Source organism: Stegodyphus dumicola, chromosome 2 (genome assembly GCF_044657685.1).
Source record: "Stegodyphus dumicola isolate Sdum_Otavi_A_Nest chromosome 2, ASM4465768v1".
NCBI lineage: Eukaryota > Metazoa > Arthropoda > Arachnida > Araneae > Eresidae > Stegodyphus > Stegodyphus dumicola.
The window spans coordinates 54,631,022-54,648,103 of record NC_140769.1 but is presented as its reverse complement, the minus strand read 5'-3'; the positions used below and the strand labels follow the sequence as shown (position 1 = coordinate 54,648,103).

The following is a 17,082-nucleotide window of genomic DNA, read 5'->3' as shown; positions in this document are numbered from 1 at the left end:
CACAAAAAATTCGAGAATCGATTATATGTATATTTAAATCAAAATCACACCATATGAGTAGGTTTTACATAACTATTTAAAAAACTTAACAATTTTTAGCTTTCATTTGTATTTTGTGTTCATCTTGAATTACCGTTTTGTTCTTTTATGCTTGCATGTGATTTTAATATAAATGGTGTCTTACATTTGATTTCACCTCTCCACGATCCATGATTTTTAATATCCAGTTTAAAAATGGCACTTTCTCACACTTTCAGTTATTGTTCTGTTTTCGGCGAATTTTCAAATTGCTTATAAAGTAAAATTTCTATGACGATAATCTGATTTTTTTTTACTAAGCGCTTTATTCTGAGATAATTATTTTTACGCGTAGTTTTAAGTACACCCGTGTAATATTAAAAAACGTAGTATATCTTGCAAAACTAGTCACAAGATATTACATAATATCATACACTATAGATCGTCTTTTTTTCTTGTAATGATTTACTTGATAATTTTACTAATATCTTTATTTGAAAACGAATGCAATTTTATTTAAAAACAAATTAGAAATAAATTAATATTGTTAAAATTAATATCAAGTTATTTAATTAATACTGATCTAAAATTATAAAACTTGAAGAAAAAGAAAAAAGAAAGTACTGTTTGAAATTAAATACCTGAGCAGTTTTCATATAACTGAATGCCATGTGTTTATAAATACTATATTACATTGCATTTAGATACTCATTAATTTTATTGTCTGTTATGCTTTGCCTTATTATATATACCCTTCTTAACTTTATATTTCATGTGCAGCTGTACTTAGTGGATTATAACTCCGAAAAAATATCAAGAAGTACAGTTTCTTAAGTAGTAGTATCATTCCTAGGTGGAAAAATACACGCTTTGAACAATCCAACATTTAATGCTAGTGCCTCTCGAATTTAAGCATTTTAATCTAGAAGAATACGCGTGCTGATCTTGTTATATTTTACTTATAAATACTTATATTAAACTTTTAATGACCAATTTGGTATGTTATTCTAATTATTCCCGCTATTAACCTAGTTTCCGTTTTTGGAGAGGCACGCGGGTAGAGCGAAGTTTACGCATTAGTAGGATATAATGTACAGTTTAACAGCTAACTGCTATTCTTTTTTGAATCATGATGAGGTTTCTTCGACGTTAGATAACTTTGCATAATGCCTGAAATGATCAAAGAGAGCGAAAAAATATTACAATTTTTCGCACTAAAAACAGCACTAGAAAGTGCAACTTGAAAAGGATAGATTAATAAAAATTAAAAAAAAAAAAATAAGGCATTGCCTCGGATCTCTCACCTTTAAAATTATATGAAACATAATAATTGCAATATTTATTGTTAGAGAACCTGTCATGCTAGAGCACGTAACTTATTATTGGGTTGTATAACATGGCTTACTCAAATGACTATATCAAAAGATTAAATTTCGATGATTACCAAAACACAATGATTAGAAATATATCAAGCAAAATAAAATTGTCCTAAATTTTGTGTCTCGTTTTATAAATTATCTGTGTGACTTAAAGTTACACAAGCAACAGCAAGATTTTATTCGAATTCCTCTCATATGTGTTCCACAGTTTCATTGTCACTAACTCCACAACAGTAATAAAGTAATTTTTTAGCTTATAGCAATTTTTTAGTTCTCTAAGAAATGTTTGCATGTAATCAGCTGAATATTGCGGCAAACTTTGAAACAAATCAAAAATCACATCATTACTGCTGCGGATAAAGGATACGTTAAAGACAGTACGTGGTCAGTTCCAAAACCATTCCCAAAGTTTTCATCTAAATTATAGAATGATGCACAATGCTAAGTGACTTGTTAAAACAAAACATAAACTTTTTTTTTGGCTTCATCTAAGTTTTGCTAAACTTTATTTGTACAGTTACTGAAACTGGAAAATTAGATAAATAACTTTGATTAATTCCTTATCACAGAATACACTTTGAAGCGACAGCCCTTCTGAACTGTGGCTAAAACAAGATAATTAATTTACGGTAATCAGGAAACTTAATGTTCCTAGGTATTTGTGTGTATTATAATAAGAAATGAAAAAGAGAGAATTTTCCGTATAAGTTTAAAATCTTTGTATCTAGATATTCTGTTTTGAAAATCAAAGCCATAAAATAATTTTTAAATCAAAAATTAAAAGAATTAGGTATTTTTCAGAATGGCTGACATGATTTCAAACGGCTTCATATGTTAAATTTATAAACAGTAAACGAGAAAGAATGAAATAAATGAAAAATAATATAATAAATTTTACTTGTAAATATTCTACCGATGTTACTTTACTTACACAACTAAGCATTAAATTCCTTTCAGATTTATTTTAGCATATTTTTCTAATGTCCCTACAGCAGTAATAATAGTTGATGAGATCACGTAGTTTTGCAAGTAGTGTTGAACAAACTCAATACCTTAACACATTTCTAACATGAAATTTACTTTATAAAATTTGGTTTCATAAGAATGCAGCTTGAAGCACAAAATCATTGTGCCCAGTGTGAGTTATCCAAGAAAATATGACAACATTTTGCAATATGATTTTGACGAAATTCTAAATTTTAGAGATCTTCCTTTTTTATTTGGTGTATATGAAATTGATACATTTATAATAGGTTTGAAATCATCTAATTTGAAATCTGGTCATCATTTTCAATAATTTTGGTCAAGTTAAATATTAAGACAGTTTTCCTAGAAAAATCAGAATTAAAAGAGTATATTTTTAATATCTTTCGTTTACAAGTGGTGAGCTAAAAAGCAGATCGTGATATCAAAATGTAGCAAAGAAGTATTGTCTAAAATTCCAAATAAATTACTCTAAAATTTTTAATGTGTGTTTGTTGTCGAGTCCATATATCCAACAAGAATTTTGCCGGGGTCTCAGGGAGGTTGAATTTCTACTTCCACTCCACTTTCGAGAAAGAGCTGTCTCGGGGGGGGGTGGACCGAGGCTCTCCCACCCTTCTTCCCTACCACCAAACCACAAAAGAGGACTTTTGGGTTACACGTGAGTGCCCTCATGTCGCAGAGACGCTAAGCATTTCTAAACATACATGCTTTCTCCGGGTTTCGAACCAAGCCCTTCGGTACGGCAGGTAAAGGCGCTAACCGCTATCCCCTCTGGGCGGCTAAAATTTTTAATAAAGATAGTATAAACTCTTTTCGAATTGAAATTCTATACATAAAATTATGAAGGAATTACTGAGTATATAAAATACTGATTACAATGCTTTTCAGTAAATGCATGGTATGCCAGAATAAAGTTGGTAAACAGCGAGAGTACATGCTGCGGCAGAAAACAAGCAAACAGTGTCCTATTAACTACTTAACAGAGAAAGAAGTGAGCCGTTCACCATAATTTCAGATCTGGTTGTTTAGATATAGTTCCACAGCAATAACTGGCGGCAAAGCTGCCCCCCCCCAATTTTGATGGAAAGTATCCCTTGGGACGGGTTCATGGGTCTCCCACCTCTCTTTTCCTACCACCAGATCACTGGAGAGGACTTTCGGCACTCCTGTATTTTTAGTTCCCTCATGGCACACAGACGATATGTATTTACAAACATCTATGGGTTTCAAACCCCGACCCAACAATACGCCAGCCGCCAGCATCGCTAACCACTACATCAGTCAGGGCAACCCCCAGCATTAAGCGGGAAATGCTTTAATTTTCAAGCTAGGAGGCGCTGGTCAATTATGACAAGCGGTTGCAAATGCTATCTTAATCTGTGGAGTATCTTAGTATCTTAAACTGAAGCCGATAAACGCTGGCAGTGCGCAGTGGCCAAAATACGCAAAAAATGTCTGTTGAACATACAGCAGGCAACATGCAGTTTATGAGCGAGACTTTGAACATTATTGACAAGAGGATGCGAAGGCTAGCTGATTAGCCTGTGCAGACTTATTGGAAGGTGTCTTCCATATAAAGAAGACATTTGTGACAAAAAGGATCTGTATGCTTAAGGATAAACAGTGCCACCTTTGCATGCTCTCGTTGCCAAGTTCATTGCTAACTCTAAGTTACCCATTTCTCGCCTTATGTCGGTAAGATTTATTTTTGCTTATCTTTTTTTATCCTAGAATATACCCTAAGTTTGGCACCTTTATTCTGGAATACCCTGTGTAATTTCAATCATGTTATTAACAGTAAAACCTGATAACAAAAGGATGTCCAGAGTTTTTAACAATAAATTAAAGACATTTATTAATGAATATTTTTATTGATGAGAAGCATGATTTCGTCCTTTCTTTTATAATGCAGTGCATAACAGGAGAGTGTCTACAATCTGTGCCTGATTCAGTCTGTGAAGGAGCAAGTACAGAACCTTCAGGAAGCACTTCTGCAACAGAATCTGATGGCTCGGACTTGGACTCCGATAGCGATGATGATAATCCTGATGGATCTCTTGCTGACAGTAACAGTGAAAGTGTTGACCTTGGTTTAGGACTGGGACTTGGTGGAAATGTTGACCTTGGTTTGGGACTGGGACTTGGTGGAAATGTTGACCTTGGTTTGGGACTGGGACTTGGTGGAAATGTTGACCTTGGTTTGGGACTGGGACTTGGTGGAGTCGGGGACGGTAACATTGAAAATGCTGGCCTTGGTTTAGGACTGGGACTTGGTGGAGCTGCTGACAGTAACATTGAAAATGTTGGCCTCGGTTTAGGACTTGGTTTCCCTTATTATTATGGTGCATTAGGTGCTTATCCTTATTATCCTTTCAATATATATGATTATCTTGCAAATTACGGTGACGATTTCGGTATCAGCGGATATAGTGGATTTTATGATTTTGATTCATATTATGATTTACTCAATGAATATTTTGCAAACCAAGGCAGCAACATAAATTCCAGAGTTATGTATGCTTAGCAGAATAAAGGACGCAATTCTTATTGAAAAGCTAAAATGGCTGCTGTAAATGCTATACAAAGATCTCGAACATACAAAAGAATAGCCAGAGATATAAAGAAAAATGCATCTTTTGCATTTCTACACCAGTGCTCATAAAATAATTAGTTATATGTATGGGATAATGGTGACTGAAAATGATTTCTTACGACATATGAACTGGAAGATCAAAATCAAAGGAAATTAAAATAAGGACACAAGAAACAGTGATTGAATTGATAAAAAATTTGTAAATGTACTTCATGGGCGCAGATTTATGTTTCCAAAGAAGTCATAATATACTTTATTGAGAACATTTAATTCAATAAATCTAAAATTTAGAATGACTGTTATATTTGCTGTCAAAACTGTTGCTTTTTGTTTCACAGTGCTGTTAATGCTGACAAAAAAATTTTTTTTTCCAAATAATTAAATATGTGTTATCATCCTTTAAGTATTTTATATTGTCTACTATTAACTTAAGGCTAAAAAATTTGTAACATAATTATTGATTATTTTTCGAACAGAACTGTAACAATTCATAACAAGATGATGTGAATTCAAACTTAATTTTCTTATTGAATATTTATCACAGTTGAAAGTATTTTATAATTCTGTTTCATGTGCTACGAGTGAGATCACTCCTGTATGAATTGAAAGAGGGATTTACATTTCCGATATATTTTCGCTTTATCTAGGCCCTATATTATGAGAATGACTGATTCCTATTTAGTTTCTCAGGAAATTTAATAAAAAGTTCTTTTAGTATTAATAATTGCTATCATCAGAATAATTTTCAAACATTTTGCATCAAAAACATGAAGATTACGCATAATTACTTAATTCCAGAAATAACAATAATAAAATAAAATTGGAAAGGTTTCAGATTTTAATGATCGCTCAAAAGGGTTTATTAAGGTTTTTTATGCTCTCACTGAGCTCACAGTCTACCAGTCTGATGTTACACTCACTCCTGTTAACCTATCACTTTTGACTTTTTAGCTTTATTATTACGCATAATTGTTTTTGAACTTACACCATATGCAATTCAACAGCAAAATTACAAAAATTTTGAAAGCAGCATAACAGTGTACATTTAGAACTCCCGAAGCAGCGTTAAGTGTTGGCATAATTTTTTTCAGTATTTTCTCAATTCATCAAATGAATGCTCAGTATTCTTACTAAGATGGCTTTACAAAATCTTCTTTTTTTCTTTTTTTTCTTTTTATTATTAACGTTTTGTGCGTGTACTTTAATTATTAAATAACACGTTCTTCGCGCTTACCCCAGATAAAATTTGATTCAACAACAAAATTATAAAATAATTTAAAACAACATATCTTTATAATTTCCAATAAGTAGTTTCGCGTGCTGGAGATAAAAGTGTTTTATTCCGCCCAGTGTTGACATTGCTCGCTTTGAAATCGTTGAGTTTCTTAATCGAAAATTCGTTAAAATATTACAGAATATGAAATAGGTAATGAAACAAATTCTAAATTCAAAATTCCGGCTTCCAGGTGGTCATATTTGCGTGGAGGACTACATTATTCAAAATTTGATGGCTGCAGGCCCCGTTGTTTTATTCACAGTGCGAGAAATATACATAAATTCATTTAATTTTTTAGTATTTAATTTCTTTAAATATAATACAGGGCGATAACATTTGTTGGCAACAGTGAAAAAAGTGATACAACGCATTTAAATGTTTCGACGCAAAATGTCGTTTCGAGACTAACGTCCCTTTTGGGCTACGAATAAGAATATTTTTTAAACGGGCTAAAAGCTGTTGTATTCACACATGTAATATCCACAGTTGAATTAAAATGTCTTCAGAATTCTTTCTATCTTTTGCGATCACCTCGCTTATGGATTGAATTATTTTTAAAACTTTGATTTTAGCTTTTCCTCATTGCCAGATTAATTTTCAAATTATTTTTACAATAAAAAAATAATTGCTATAAGAATACCTCGTTAAGTGATTTCGCTTTGCGATAGCTTTTTTCTGGGAAGGGTCGCAGCCCAATATTTGCAGAGCTAAAACTTAAGCGAGGTTTAATGAGAATGGATTCAGTTTTAACCACAAATAAATGTCCTTTAATTTGGATTTAAATTGCAATATTATATAGGACAATTATTAATATAGCTTCGATTCTGAATTATATTTTCCTTTGGAATATGAAGACCAACTCAACAAAATTCCATCCGAATCGGAAAAAACTGTAACAGTTAAAGAAGATTAAGAACAGTCAGAGAATAAATATTTATTATACTAATAGTTTTAGTGAGTGAATTTGAAACTCCATTAACTTGTGTTTATGACATGGCAGATAATTTATGAATTTTAAAGAAATTAAGTTTTTAGGCTGCTGAGATTTTTCAGGAAATTTCAGATTTCTTTATTTTATATTTCGAAGACAAATTTCACGAAAATTTGTGATTTCTCTGAGATCTACAAGAGATTCACGAACAACATTGAAGAAAATATTTAATACTTATAAATAGTTTGATTTATCCAGGTAAATTATAATTATTTCAATGAGAGATATCGATGAGATAATTTACAAATTAAAAAACTCTAGAAGCGTGAAACTTTCTAGTTGAATTCAGCTGTTTTAGTAAAATGTTTTATGCAAAGTGTTTCAAATTTTTCTGATAATTGTAGTTACTGGTACCAAAAGAAAATTTAAAACTGTCATAAGAAAAAATCATCATAAAAAGTATAACGTGAAGTTAAATTAACAAAGCATTATCATCCCTAAATTTGAAAGATTTCGCGTTGCATTTCTATAGAGGCCTTTTTAAAAAAACTATGATCGTACTGATTTGACAAATGGTTATTATCAAGATTTTAAATTCTGCATAGAGGTTAAAAACTTGAATTTATGGATAAATAATCTACAGCTAATATCCAGTAATACAAATTTGGGACAGTGGTTAATTAAATGATGATGGGTTTGGATCAGTGAATTATTTCAGAATTTAAATTAAAAATTTTTGTCGCAAATTTTATAATTACGATTTAAATATTTGGGTCTGACTAAGCCATTTTACTTGTAGGAAATACATTTTAAATTGTTGAACTGATTATCAGTTGATGTACAGCAGTGTTAAACCTGAAATTCTACAGGGCACCAGATACACGGACTCACGAAGATCCCAGCCCATCAAGATAAATGAAAAATCCAAATAATTTGGTAGTCTTTTTCCCTCTAAGTCAGATATTATTTATTTTTATGTGAGTGTGGGAGTTTTATCTTTTCATTTATCACGTTTCGCTCCAAAAAACAATTGTACAGCTAAAAAAAATTGAAATATTTTAAAACATTTTTAGTGATATTAAACAATAGAATTGTTTTAATTTCTTGAGCACACAATAATAGCATTAAAAACAATAAAAAGAGAACATAATGAAGATAAATATAAAAAGAACGAAATATAAAATAGAAAACAATCATAAGCATATTGAATAAAATGTAAAATAAATACAAATAGAAAACGATGAAATTAATTTTTTTATTTATTTTAAAACTTAAATATGCAAGTACAATTTCGTTTTTGAGTTTCACTGTCTAAAATTTAATAAAGAAATTATTATTTATGTAAAACATAACTTGTTTTAGCCATCAAAAATTTAACCATGATATTATACTTTGACTGATGCAATATGATAAAATTACTCACCAAGTAAGCAAAGAATAATTTGTCTATGCACAATAAATAATTTCTAATCCCTTGGGACTTATGGATTATATATTCCACATACGTCCCATGCATTTGTAAAAATCAGTTTTAAAGCATTTTAAGAAGCTGTACACTGTATCATCTATTTTCACCAAATATATAAGCTAATAAAGTTGAAAATGTGGTAATATATTGGAGAGAAGCGTATTAAATCTTGAAAAAGGACGATAGATCTAGATTACATGAATTCCAATTATCTTCGTTTCGGATAATTGGAATTGTACATAACTGAAGGCTCCGCCATAAATTTTGAATTAATGAATAAATACGAATATATATTTTCTTAGTTAGAATATAATGAAAATCATAACTCCGTATTTATAAGACTTTATTCCGGAAAATGGTTCAATAAAGTAAATGACAGTTGAAAAATCATCTATCACAAATATAATGTTCTAGTTATAAATGGAATTAAATCCTTATTAATGCAGCATACTGTAAGGTTTCCCTTAGTTTAAATAATTAATTATTCTAATTTTTGTTATCTTTTCTGAACTCCTAAATTTCCCGTCGCATTTTCTCTCCAGAATGCAAGCAAATTAAGTTAAAGTGAAGAAGAGAATTTAAACGGGTGAAAAGAAAAAGTTAGTCAGAGTGTGATTTCGCTAGCCTAGCGCACGTGGCTATTGCAAAGAATCTCTAAGATTAGAGATTCTTTGGCTATTGTGTCCTTTCTGCTGTTAAACTGAGTTGCTGATACGCCGTTTTGGCGGTTTAGTTAAAGTCTATTCACCGGTGTAGGTTGATGAGTCAGCCTGTTAGTCTTAAGCATTTTTGTTGAAGAGTTGGCAAGTCAAATAAAAGGGCAGTTTAAATACTTTCCTCTGTGTGCTATTTCTTCACGACTGTGGGAGTCTCCTGGCTTAGTAATAGAAAGTATCTTTGAATGTTAGCAAAAGGGGTGTGTTCTCTTAACTTATATACAATCATTATTATTTTAACATCAAATTTCATATTTTTGTTAAATAAAAAAGTGAAATCACAAAGTATTGAAGGCTCTTTTGCATTCAGACTATTTTTTAAATTTATTTCTATACATCAGAGATAACGTAAAGATTTAGAATTTTACAAAAATAGATACTGAATTTATTTATTCTGTTTTCGCTACCAAAGCATGCAATGATCTCACATGGTATTTCCATTCCTCAAACTCTCTATTAATCCGTTAAAAGTCGATTTCAGCTGAATACAAAACATTACTAAAGCATCGTCCTTTTAGTTACATTTCCAGTTTGAAGAGGAAAACGAAATCATTAGAAATTGAATTCAGTGTATAGAAGCGCGGGGAATGACAATAATGTGATTATTAGTCAAAAACTGAGATGTGTTTAGAGATTTGCTGGTAGGAGCAAAGAAACAAATCTCACGAGAATGCGAAGCGAGTTCAAATTTCCTGTTAAGAACTCTTGAAAAACTTAATAACTGATTACAAACTTGGGAGCTCGTGGATTGTTGAGCACTGATATTCCTAGAGAAATTTTGCAATTTTTTTTTGCCACATTTTCTGCTTTTTTGCTTATATTAGATGGCCTCAAACTCTCGTCGTTTTCGGAACATAGTAGATCGACTTCGAACTGTTTAAAAAAAAATAATTGTTTAATTTAAGATATCGTTATCAAAAGCAGTATATGTAAAGGATTTTTGTAACATCGTAGAATCATTAGACTTTTTGTTGCGGGAAACGTAAAAAATTTGCAAAACCCTCGCGGGGATTCGAATTCCAGATCTTCCGAATACGCATCGAGTGTGCTTTTAGTTTCACCCCGAAGGCATGTGGAAAAGAGGAAGAAAATAGCTTACATACTCCTCATTTTAAGGACAAAATGGAAATGAGGGGACCCAGTCGCCTGGTGATGATGAATTATCATCCACCACGTTACAGTTCGGGCACCAATGTAGAGTCGTTAGGTTTTTTTTTTTTTTTTTTTTTTTTTTTGTTGCTGGACATGTCAAAAATATAATATGCCTTCCACGAGGATAAAGAGGCTCGATCTCCAAGTTCTAGTGGTGACGAATGATCGTCCACCAAATTTTAGTTTGGGCGCCACTATATACATTAGGTTTTTTGTTGCTGAAGACAGTGAAAATTGTGCAATGCCCTCGCCAAGATTCGAACTCCTGACCTTCCGAATACGCAAACCGAGTGTGCTCCCAGTTACACCACAAAAGCATGCGGAAAGGAGGGAGAATGTATTTTATAACGTAATTATAGAGGTTTCAGATTTTAAATTACGTCCAAAGGGGCTTTTTTTTAACGTTTTGTGTGTTACCTTTATTTATTGAACATCATGTTCTTTGCGCTTAAACTATAAAATTCAGTTCAACAGCAATGCCGCAAAATAATTTTAAAATGAGTATATCTTTAGAATTTCCGATACACAGTTCCGCGCGCTGGAGATAACCCCCCCCCCTCCACAGAGTATTGTCACTGTTCACTTTTAAATCGATGAGTTTGTTAATCAAAAATTCGTTAAAGTTTTACAAAATATGAAATCGATAATAAAACAAATTTCAAATTTGGGCTTCCACATGCGCAGTAGGATTATGTCCTTCAAAATTGATGGCTCTAGGTACCGTTGTTTATCACAATGCGAGAAATAGACATACATTTATGCAGATGTTTCATTATTTAATTTCGTCAAATATAATGCAGGACTCTAACATTAGGTGGCAACATTTTGAAAAGTGATACATCCTTTTAAAGTTTTCAACGTAAAATCGCAAAACAAAAACAATAGTTCTTCAGGGACAAAGCCCCTTTGGACTAAAAAAGACACGTTTAAAAAAATTGTCTTGCCGCTGAACTTTATTAGGAATGAATGATGCAAGATTGCTGCAGAATTACAATTCTGATCTATTTTTATTTATGTTCAACAAGAAAATCGCAACAATAATCATCCAACAAAATAGACATGTTATTTTCATAATGATATATTTTTCATAAATCGGATTTTTAACTTACCGTTAGAAGAAATTTTGCATTTGTTGCGAAAGAGAATCACATCGTTTGATTACACAGTAAAATTTTCTGAAATAAGGATAAAACTTTCAGTTAACCGTCTTTCAAATTTTGCATGCTAAATGTTGAAAGTCAATTAGGTGTGTACTGAAATTCAATACAAGTACCAAAAAGTTTTTTTTTTTTTGCTTTGCAATAAAAAGTTAAATACAGTAGTCTGAGAAAATATCGATAATTAGTATCGATATTTTCTCATCTTTACGAATCTTTAACAAATAGTATACACAACCAACTATTTTATGGGTCATAAAACTTTAGACTTCTCAGGATTTTGAGTGCTTTGCCATAATTCATTGTCAACAACACACCTTTAAAATCCTCTTTGATTTTTTTTTTACACGAAATACGCTTCCTGTTATTAGATTCAACTCAATAGCTTTGTAAAAGACCATGAGAAAATCTCATATTCTGTTTTTAAATTTGAACACAGAAATTGAAAATTTCTTCAAATACATGAAGCTAAAATAAACATGAAGTTGAACATGAAGCTAAAATAATAAATGGCATTAGGTTATTAGAACGGTGGGTGCGCAAAACCTTGTTTTAATTGGAGGCCAAATGAAATTGTATTGACACATTATTAGTGGTGTATTGATACTTTTCACCTCAGCAAGACATTGCTGGGAGGGGGAAGTATTAATACACCACTAATTTGTGGGGGGGGGGAAGGGTTAAAATAATGCAAAATTTAAGACTTTCTAAAGAAATTTACATACTATTTAAAAATAAGCTATTACTATTTTCATCTCTCTTCTTTTTTGCAGACTGGGATTAAAATTTAGTTTGTAAAATAGCTTTCAAACATGTTTGAAAATTAAGTTTACAATCAGTTTGGGGAATAATTTTAAAGGTGTATTTATAAGCGTGTAAAAATAAATATATATATAGAGAAAAATTTAAAGAGCTACTAAAAGATTAAATACATTAAACAGAAACTAATAACTTGTCTGAGTACTGCGTTGCAAAATTTATACACTGCAACTTCAATAAATTTCGGAATAAAGTAACTACGAGCCATCTTGTTTATTTAAAAAATTAAATTTTTACTAGGAAGAGAAAATAATGTTCCTTTCGATTTATGAAAGTAGAACATTCATAGAAAATTTTCGTAAGTTGAATGGTGACGTAATTTTTTTTTTTTTTTTGTAAATCGAAGAAGCAATTATTTTAAATTTACACAGCGAAAAGTTCAAAAGAAATCTATCAAAAGGCGCTAAACATGATTAAGTATAGAATAAAGGCTCCATGATGCTTTTACGCTGGTGTTTGAAATAAAAAGATAATTGTAAAAGTGTTTTTAACTATACAAAGATTGTTCAAAATTCCATGGAAAGTAATAATTAGCAGTAATGTTATTAAACACAAAAACATATTATTAGCCATGTTTTTGCACCCAAAATGTACAAAAACCTCAAGCACATATAAGATAAAACATATCTGGCTAAGCGCAAAATTGTAAGCTTGAAAAGAGTCATATGTTGTTAAAATGTCTAAAAGACAATATTTAGATCAATGGTTTTCAAATTATCTTTCGGGGAACACTGAAAGTAGGGTTCGAAATTGCTACTGTAGACTTCATTGAATCAGACGTAAATAAAGCTTAAAAAGCAACATCAACAACAAAAAAATTTTAAAAAATTCGTCTGTCTGTTTTTTGGAAAGTCCAGTGTATTTCCAGTCATTTCTAATAAAAAAATCGTTTATGCAACAAATAAACTGAATATGTACTTCGTTCCAAACACGAAATGCGCGTGCAGGTAATGTCACTACAGCCTTACTTTGAAATTTGACGTAAAAAATTCAAATGCATCTCACCATTAAACTCATTTAGCGCAGTTTAACTAAAGAAATAATAAATATCCTTATGAAACACAAATTTAATTTGTTTCACAAAATTATAAGAATGAAGGCGTTAAAAGAAGGAAAGAGTAGTTTTATGAGTAACTAGCCAAAACAAAGTACCACGCATTTAAATTAGGCTAGAAGTGACGAAAGGTCGTAAGATTCGAAGAAGACTAAACACAGTTTGACATATTCTTTAAGCCATGATCTCAAGAATTAGTAGCCATTTTTAAAGGTATGGAAATATGTAGCATACATTTCCGAATATAGGCCGAGGATAAGAATTTGTTGAAAAAATTTAGTCAAAATTGGAAACCTGCCTATAATTTAAAACTAAAACATCGGTCGCCTAACTAATAATCTAACTTCGATAGACCTATCAGATAAGTTAAGGGGGATTTTGAAATCTTAATTCAATAACGAAAAAAAAATCTGAAATGTTTCAGATTTTAAATTACGTCCAAAGGGGCGTTTTTTAACATTTTGTGTGTTACCTTTCTTTATTAAATATCACGTTCCTCGCACTTAAACCATAAGATCCAGTGCAACAGCAATATCGCAAAATAGTTTTAAAACGAGCATATCTTTAGAATTTCCGATACAGAGACTCACGCGCTGGAGATAAAAATGTTTTTTCTGCACAACGTTGCCATTGCTCGCTTTGAAATCCTTGAGTTTGTTAATCAAAAATTCGTCAAAGTTTTAAAAAATAGGAAATCGATCATAAAACAAATTTCAAATTTGGTCTTCCACATGCTCATATTCGTTGGAGGATTACGTTATTCAAAATTCGATGACTCTATGTACCGTTGTTTTATCACAATACGAGAAATGTACATACATTTATGCAGATTTTTCATTATTTAATTTCTTCAAATATAATGCAGGACTTTAACATTTTGTGGCAACAGTTTGAAAAGTGAACCGACATTTATGAGTCCGACGCAAAATGCCAAAACGAAACTAATAGTCCTTCGGGATTCAAATCCCTTTGGACTAAAAAAAAAAAAAAAAAGAAAGAAAAAGAGAGGTCCAGAATCGATCGTTTATTAGCTAGGAATGCGTCAGTAGTGCTCTGGGCAGAATTGAAGGTGATATTAGAAAGGACGATATTCATCCGGAACTGCCTGCAACAAAGATGGAGACTTTTGAGAACTGCAAGAAAATTCCGAGTCGTATGCGCATAGTGAAAAGTTTAATTAATGCAAAAAATAACATTTTTTTGTATAATTAAAATTATTATTAGTTTAAATTATTTCAGTTGTTAATATTTTTCACATTACGTAGACTAACGATTAACAGGGCTCTAGGACTGACGTTAAGGCTCTAATGTGACTCTCTAGGGTTAATGCAAAGGCATGGTTAATCCGAAAGCAGTTAGAAAACGTAGGAAATGGTAATAACCAAAATTATAATAAGCAGAAAATTAGAATTTATCTATAATTTTTCAAAAGTTTAATCTTGAGTATAAGTTCACTTAGAAATTAAATAAGTATTCAAATAAAAAAGTACAGGGCAATAAAGGAAATATAAACATCATAAGGAATGTAAAATTGAAATTATAAATGACATTAAAGAACATTATTTACAACAGAACATGGATTAAATCAGTTTAGACTCAAAGAGATCGGAGTGTTAACCTTTCAAGTAGTCGTGAAACAATCAAAGCCAAAATTAATGCGCGTAGAGTGGTGTAGTTTTTAAAAAAAATTTGAAAGAAGAGCTGCCAGCTCTAAGATACAAGGGGTGAAGCTAACAGGAGAGCTCCTACCTGTGTGCACCTACTATCTTTATTTACGTTATTCATGTATTTCAGATAAAGTCAAGATTAAAACAAGGTTAATAGCTTCACCCTTGATTTAATTTTGGGAATGAATAATTTACTTTTAGCAGATAATTTAACAATTTTTATTATATTCCAGTTTATGAATCCAAATTTTACCTGTTATCACTGATATTGTTAACGATCTTGCTGATGAAAGTCATCTGACGGCATATTCAGCATCTTCTTGGCTATGAAACAGACAAATGAGCACCCGCATGGATATTTTCGAGGTTACATCATGTATAATGTGAATGTGAGCCCTTTTCTCTCAGGAAAGTTTCTGTGAAAATGTCTTTAGCTACCTAAATAACACTGGATAACATTACCTTAAATAAATTCAACTGCACTTGTGGATTAAGTTGATTTTAAATGCCTGTAACAGAAGTACAGGAGAGCTCCAATTTACCAAATTTTCTTGTTCTTCGGATCGCTTATGTTTCTTTCGATACCATTCAAAATTAAGTTTGCTGTTAATTTATTTAAATGTTTGCAGTGTTCCCGTTGATTTAAAACTAAAAAGATAAAACAGCATATTTTTATGTATGTTAAGCTTAGATTTCAAACCAAAGCCATATCATGTGCTTAAAGCTTGTTGAAAATGGCTGTATCTGGCTGTTAAAAACTGATTGGTCGTTAGAATATTATGTGTAGAAGAAATATGACTATTGACATCATCCGAAACTGCGCGTTGAGTTCAAAGAGTATTAAAACAACTTTCTACTATTGTGAGCGATGTTGCAGTTTGATCAAAGACATTTAATAAAGAAGTTTTCGTCTGTTTGTTCAGAAGCAGATTCTTATGATGCTACAGCCATCTTATTTCTCAAAGTTTTTATTTTTTAACCCTGCCGTTCTCTCTAAGATGATTGATTCTATAGAGTAAACATTTTCAGACAATTTGAGCTATCCAAAACAACGCGATGGCTAATTTATGAAGAATGTTAACAAACTGACATTACATCTATACTTCCATGAGTATCAAAAGTACTAAACCAAGTGAGTGAGTTCCGATAGAGGAATTCAAGTAGCACGGTGATGTAATGACGGTTAGCAATCACTTCGCGCATAATGTTGCAAAAACATCGCATCATGCCGTCTTTAAGACGCCCATATGTCCGCTAAAATCTCTGCCATTGCGACTGTCCCCAAGACATCTATTTCAAGTCTTTGCCTTCATTTACTTTTACGCTAAGACGTCTCTTTCGAGTCTTTACATACCACATTCTTATCTCAAAAACTTAGGATATTAGGTTGGACCGACCTGCGAATTTTAGGCGTTGAAAAGGGAAAGTATAAAACTCACATCTTATTTATTCTATAACTTACCTATCTGAGACTGTTGCAAAGGCTCGCTATAACGCCTTTATTGAATATAGTCTGTTTTATTGGACCACTGTGTGTAATAAAATATTATTTCATTTTTTAACTCACTGTTTTTATAAGTTCTACATATATTTACTTACTTTGTATTCAGAATATCTGAATAAAAGTATATATTTAATATAAGACTACATATCTTAACAAAATGTTGTTTCGATAAGAACGATTTGTAAAATAATGAACGTAAAAGCTTCAGACATATTAAAATCTTTTTTCATACAATAGAAATTACCTAATAATATAGGCATCAGTATGAACAACTGTTTAACACGCCGAATAATGACTAATGGTGAAGTCAAACAACAAGAATCAGCGTAATATTCGTAAATTTTGCAGGACTAGTTTCAAT

General features: G+C 31.5%; 1 protein-coding gene across 3 annotated transcripts in view; it reads left to right on the top strand.

Annotated features, from left to right (window-relative positions):
* LOC118203791 (uncharacterized) overlaps positions 1-17,082 on the top strand; it is a 51,623-nt gene that overhangs the window by 24,269 nt on the left and 10,272 nt on the right. The window contains exon 6 of one of the 3 annotated variants that reach the window (XM_035376094.2): positions 4,297-5,380. The exons of the other annotated variants lie outside the window; for them this stretch is intronic. Coding sequence (XP_035231985.1) covers positions 4,297-4,908 — 612 coding nt within the window. The 3' untranslated portion in view covers positions 4,909-5,380. Of the gene's footprint in view, positions 1-4,296; positions 5,381-17,082 lie in introns of those variants that run through there. 3 annotated transcript variants of the gene reach the window in all.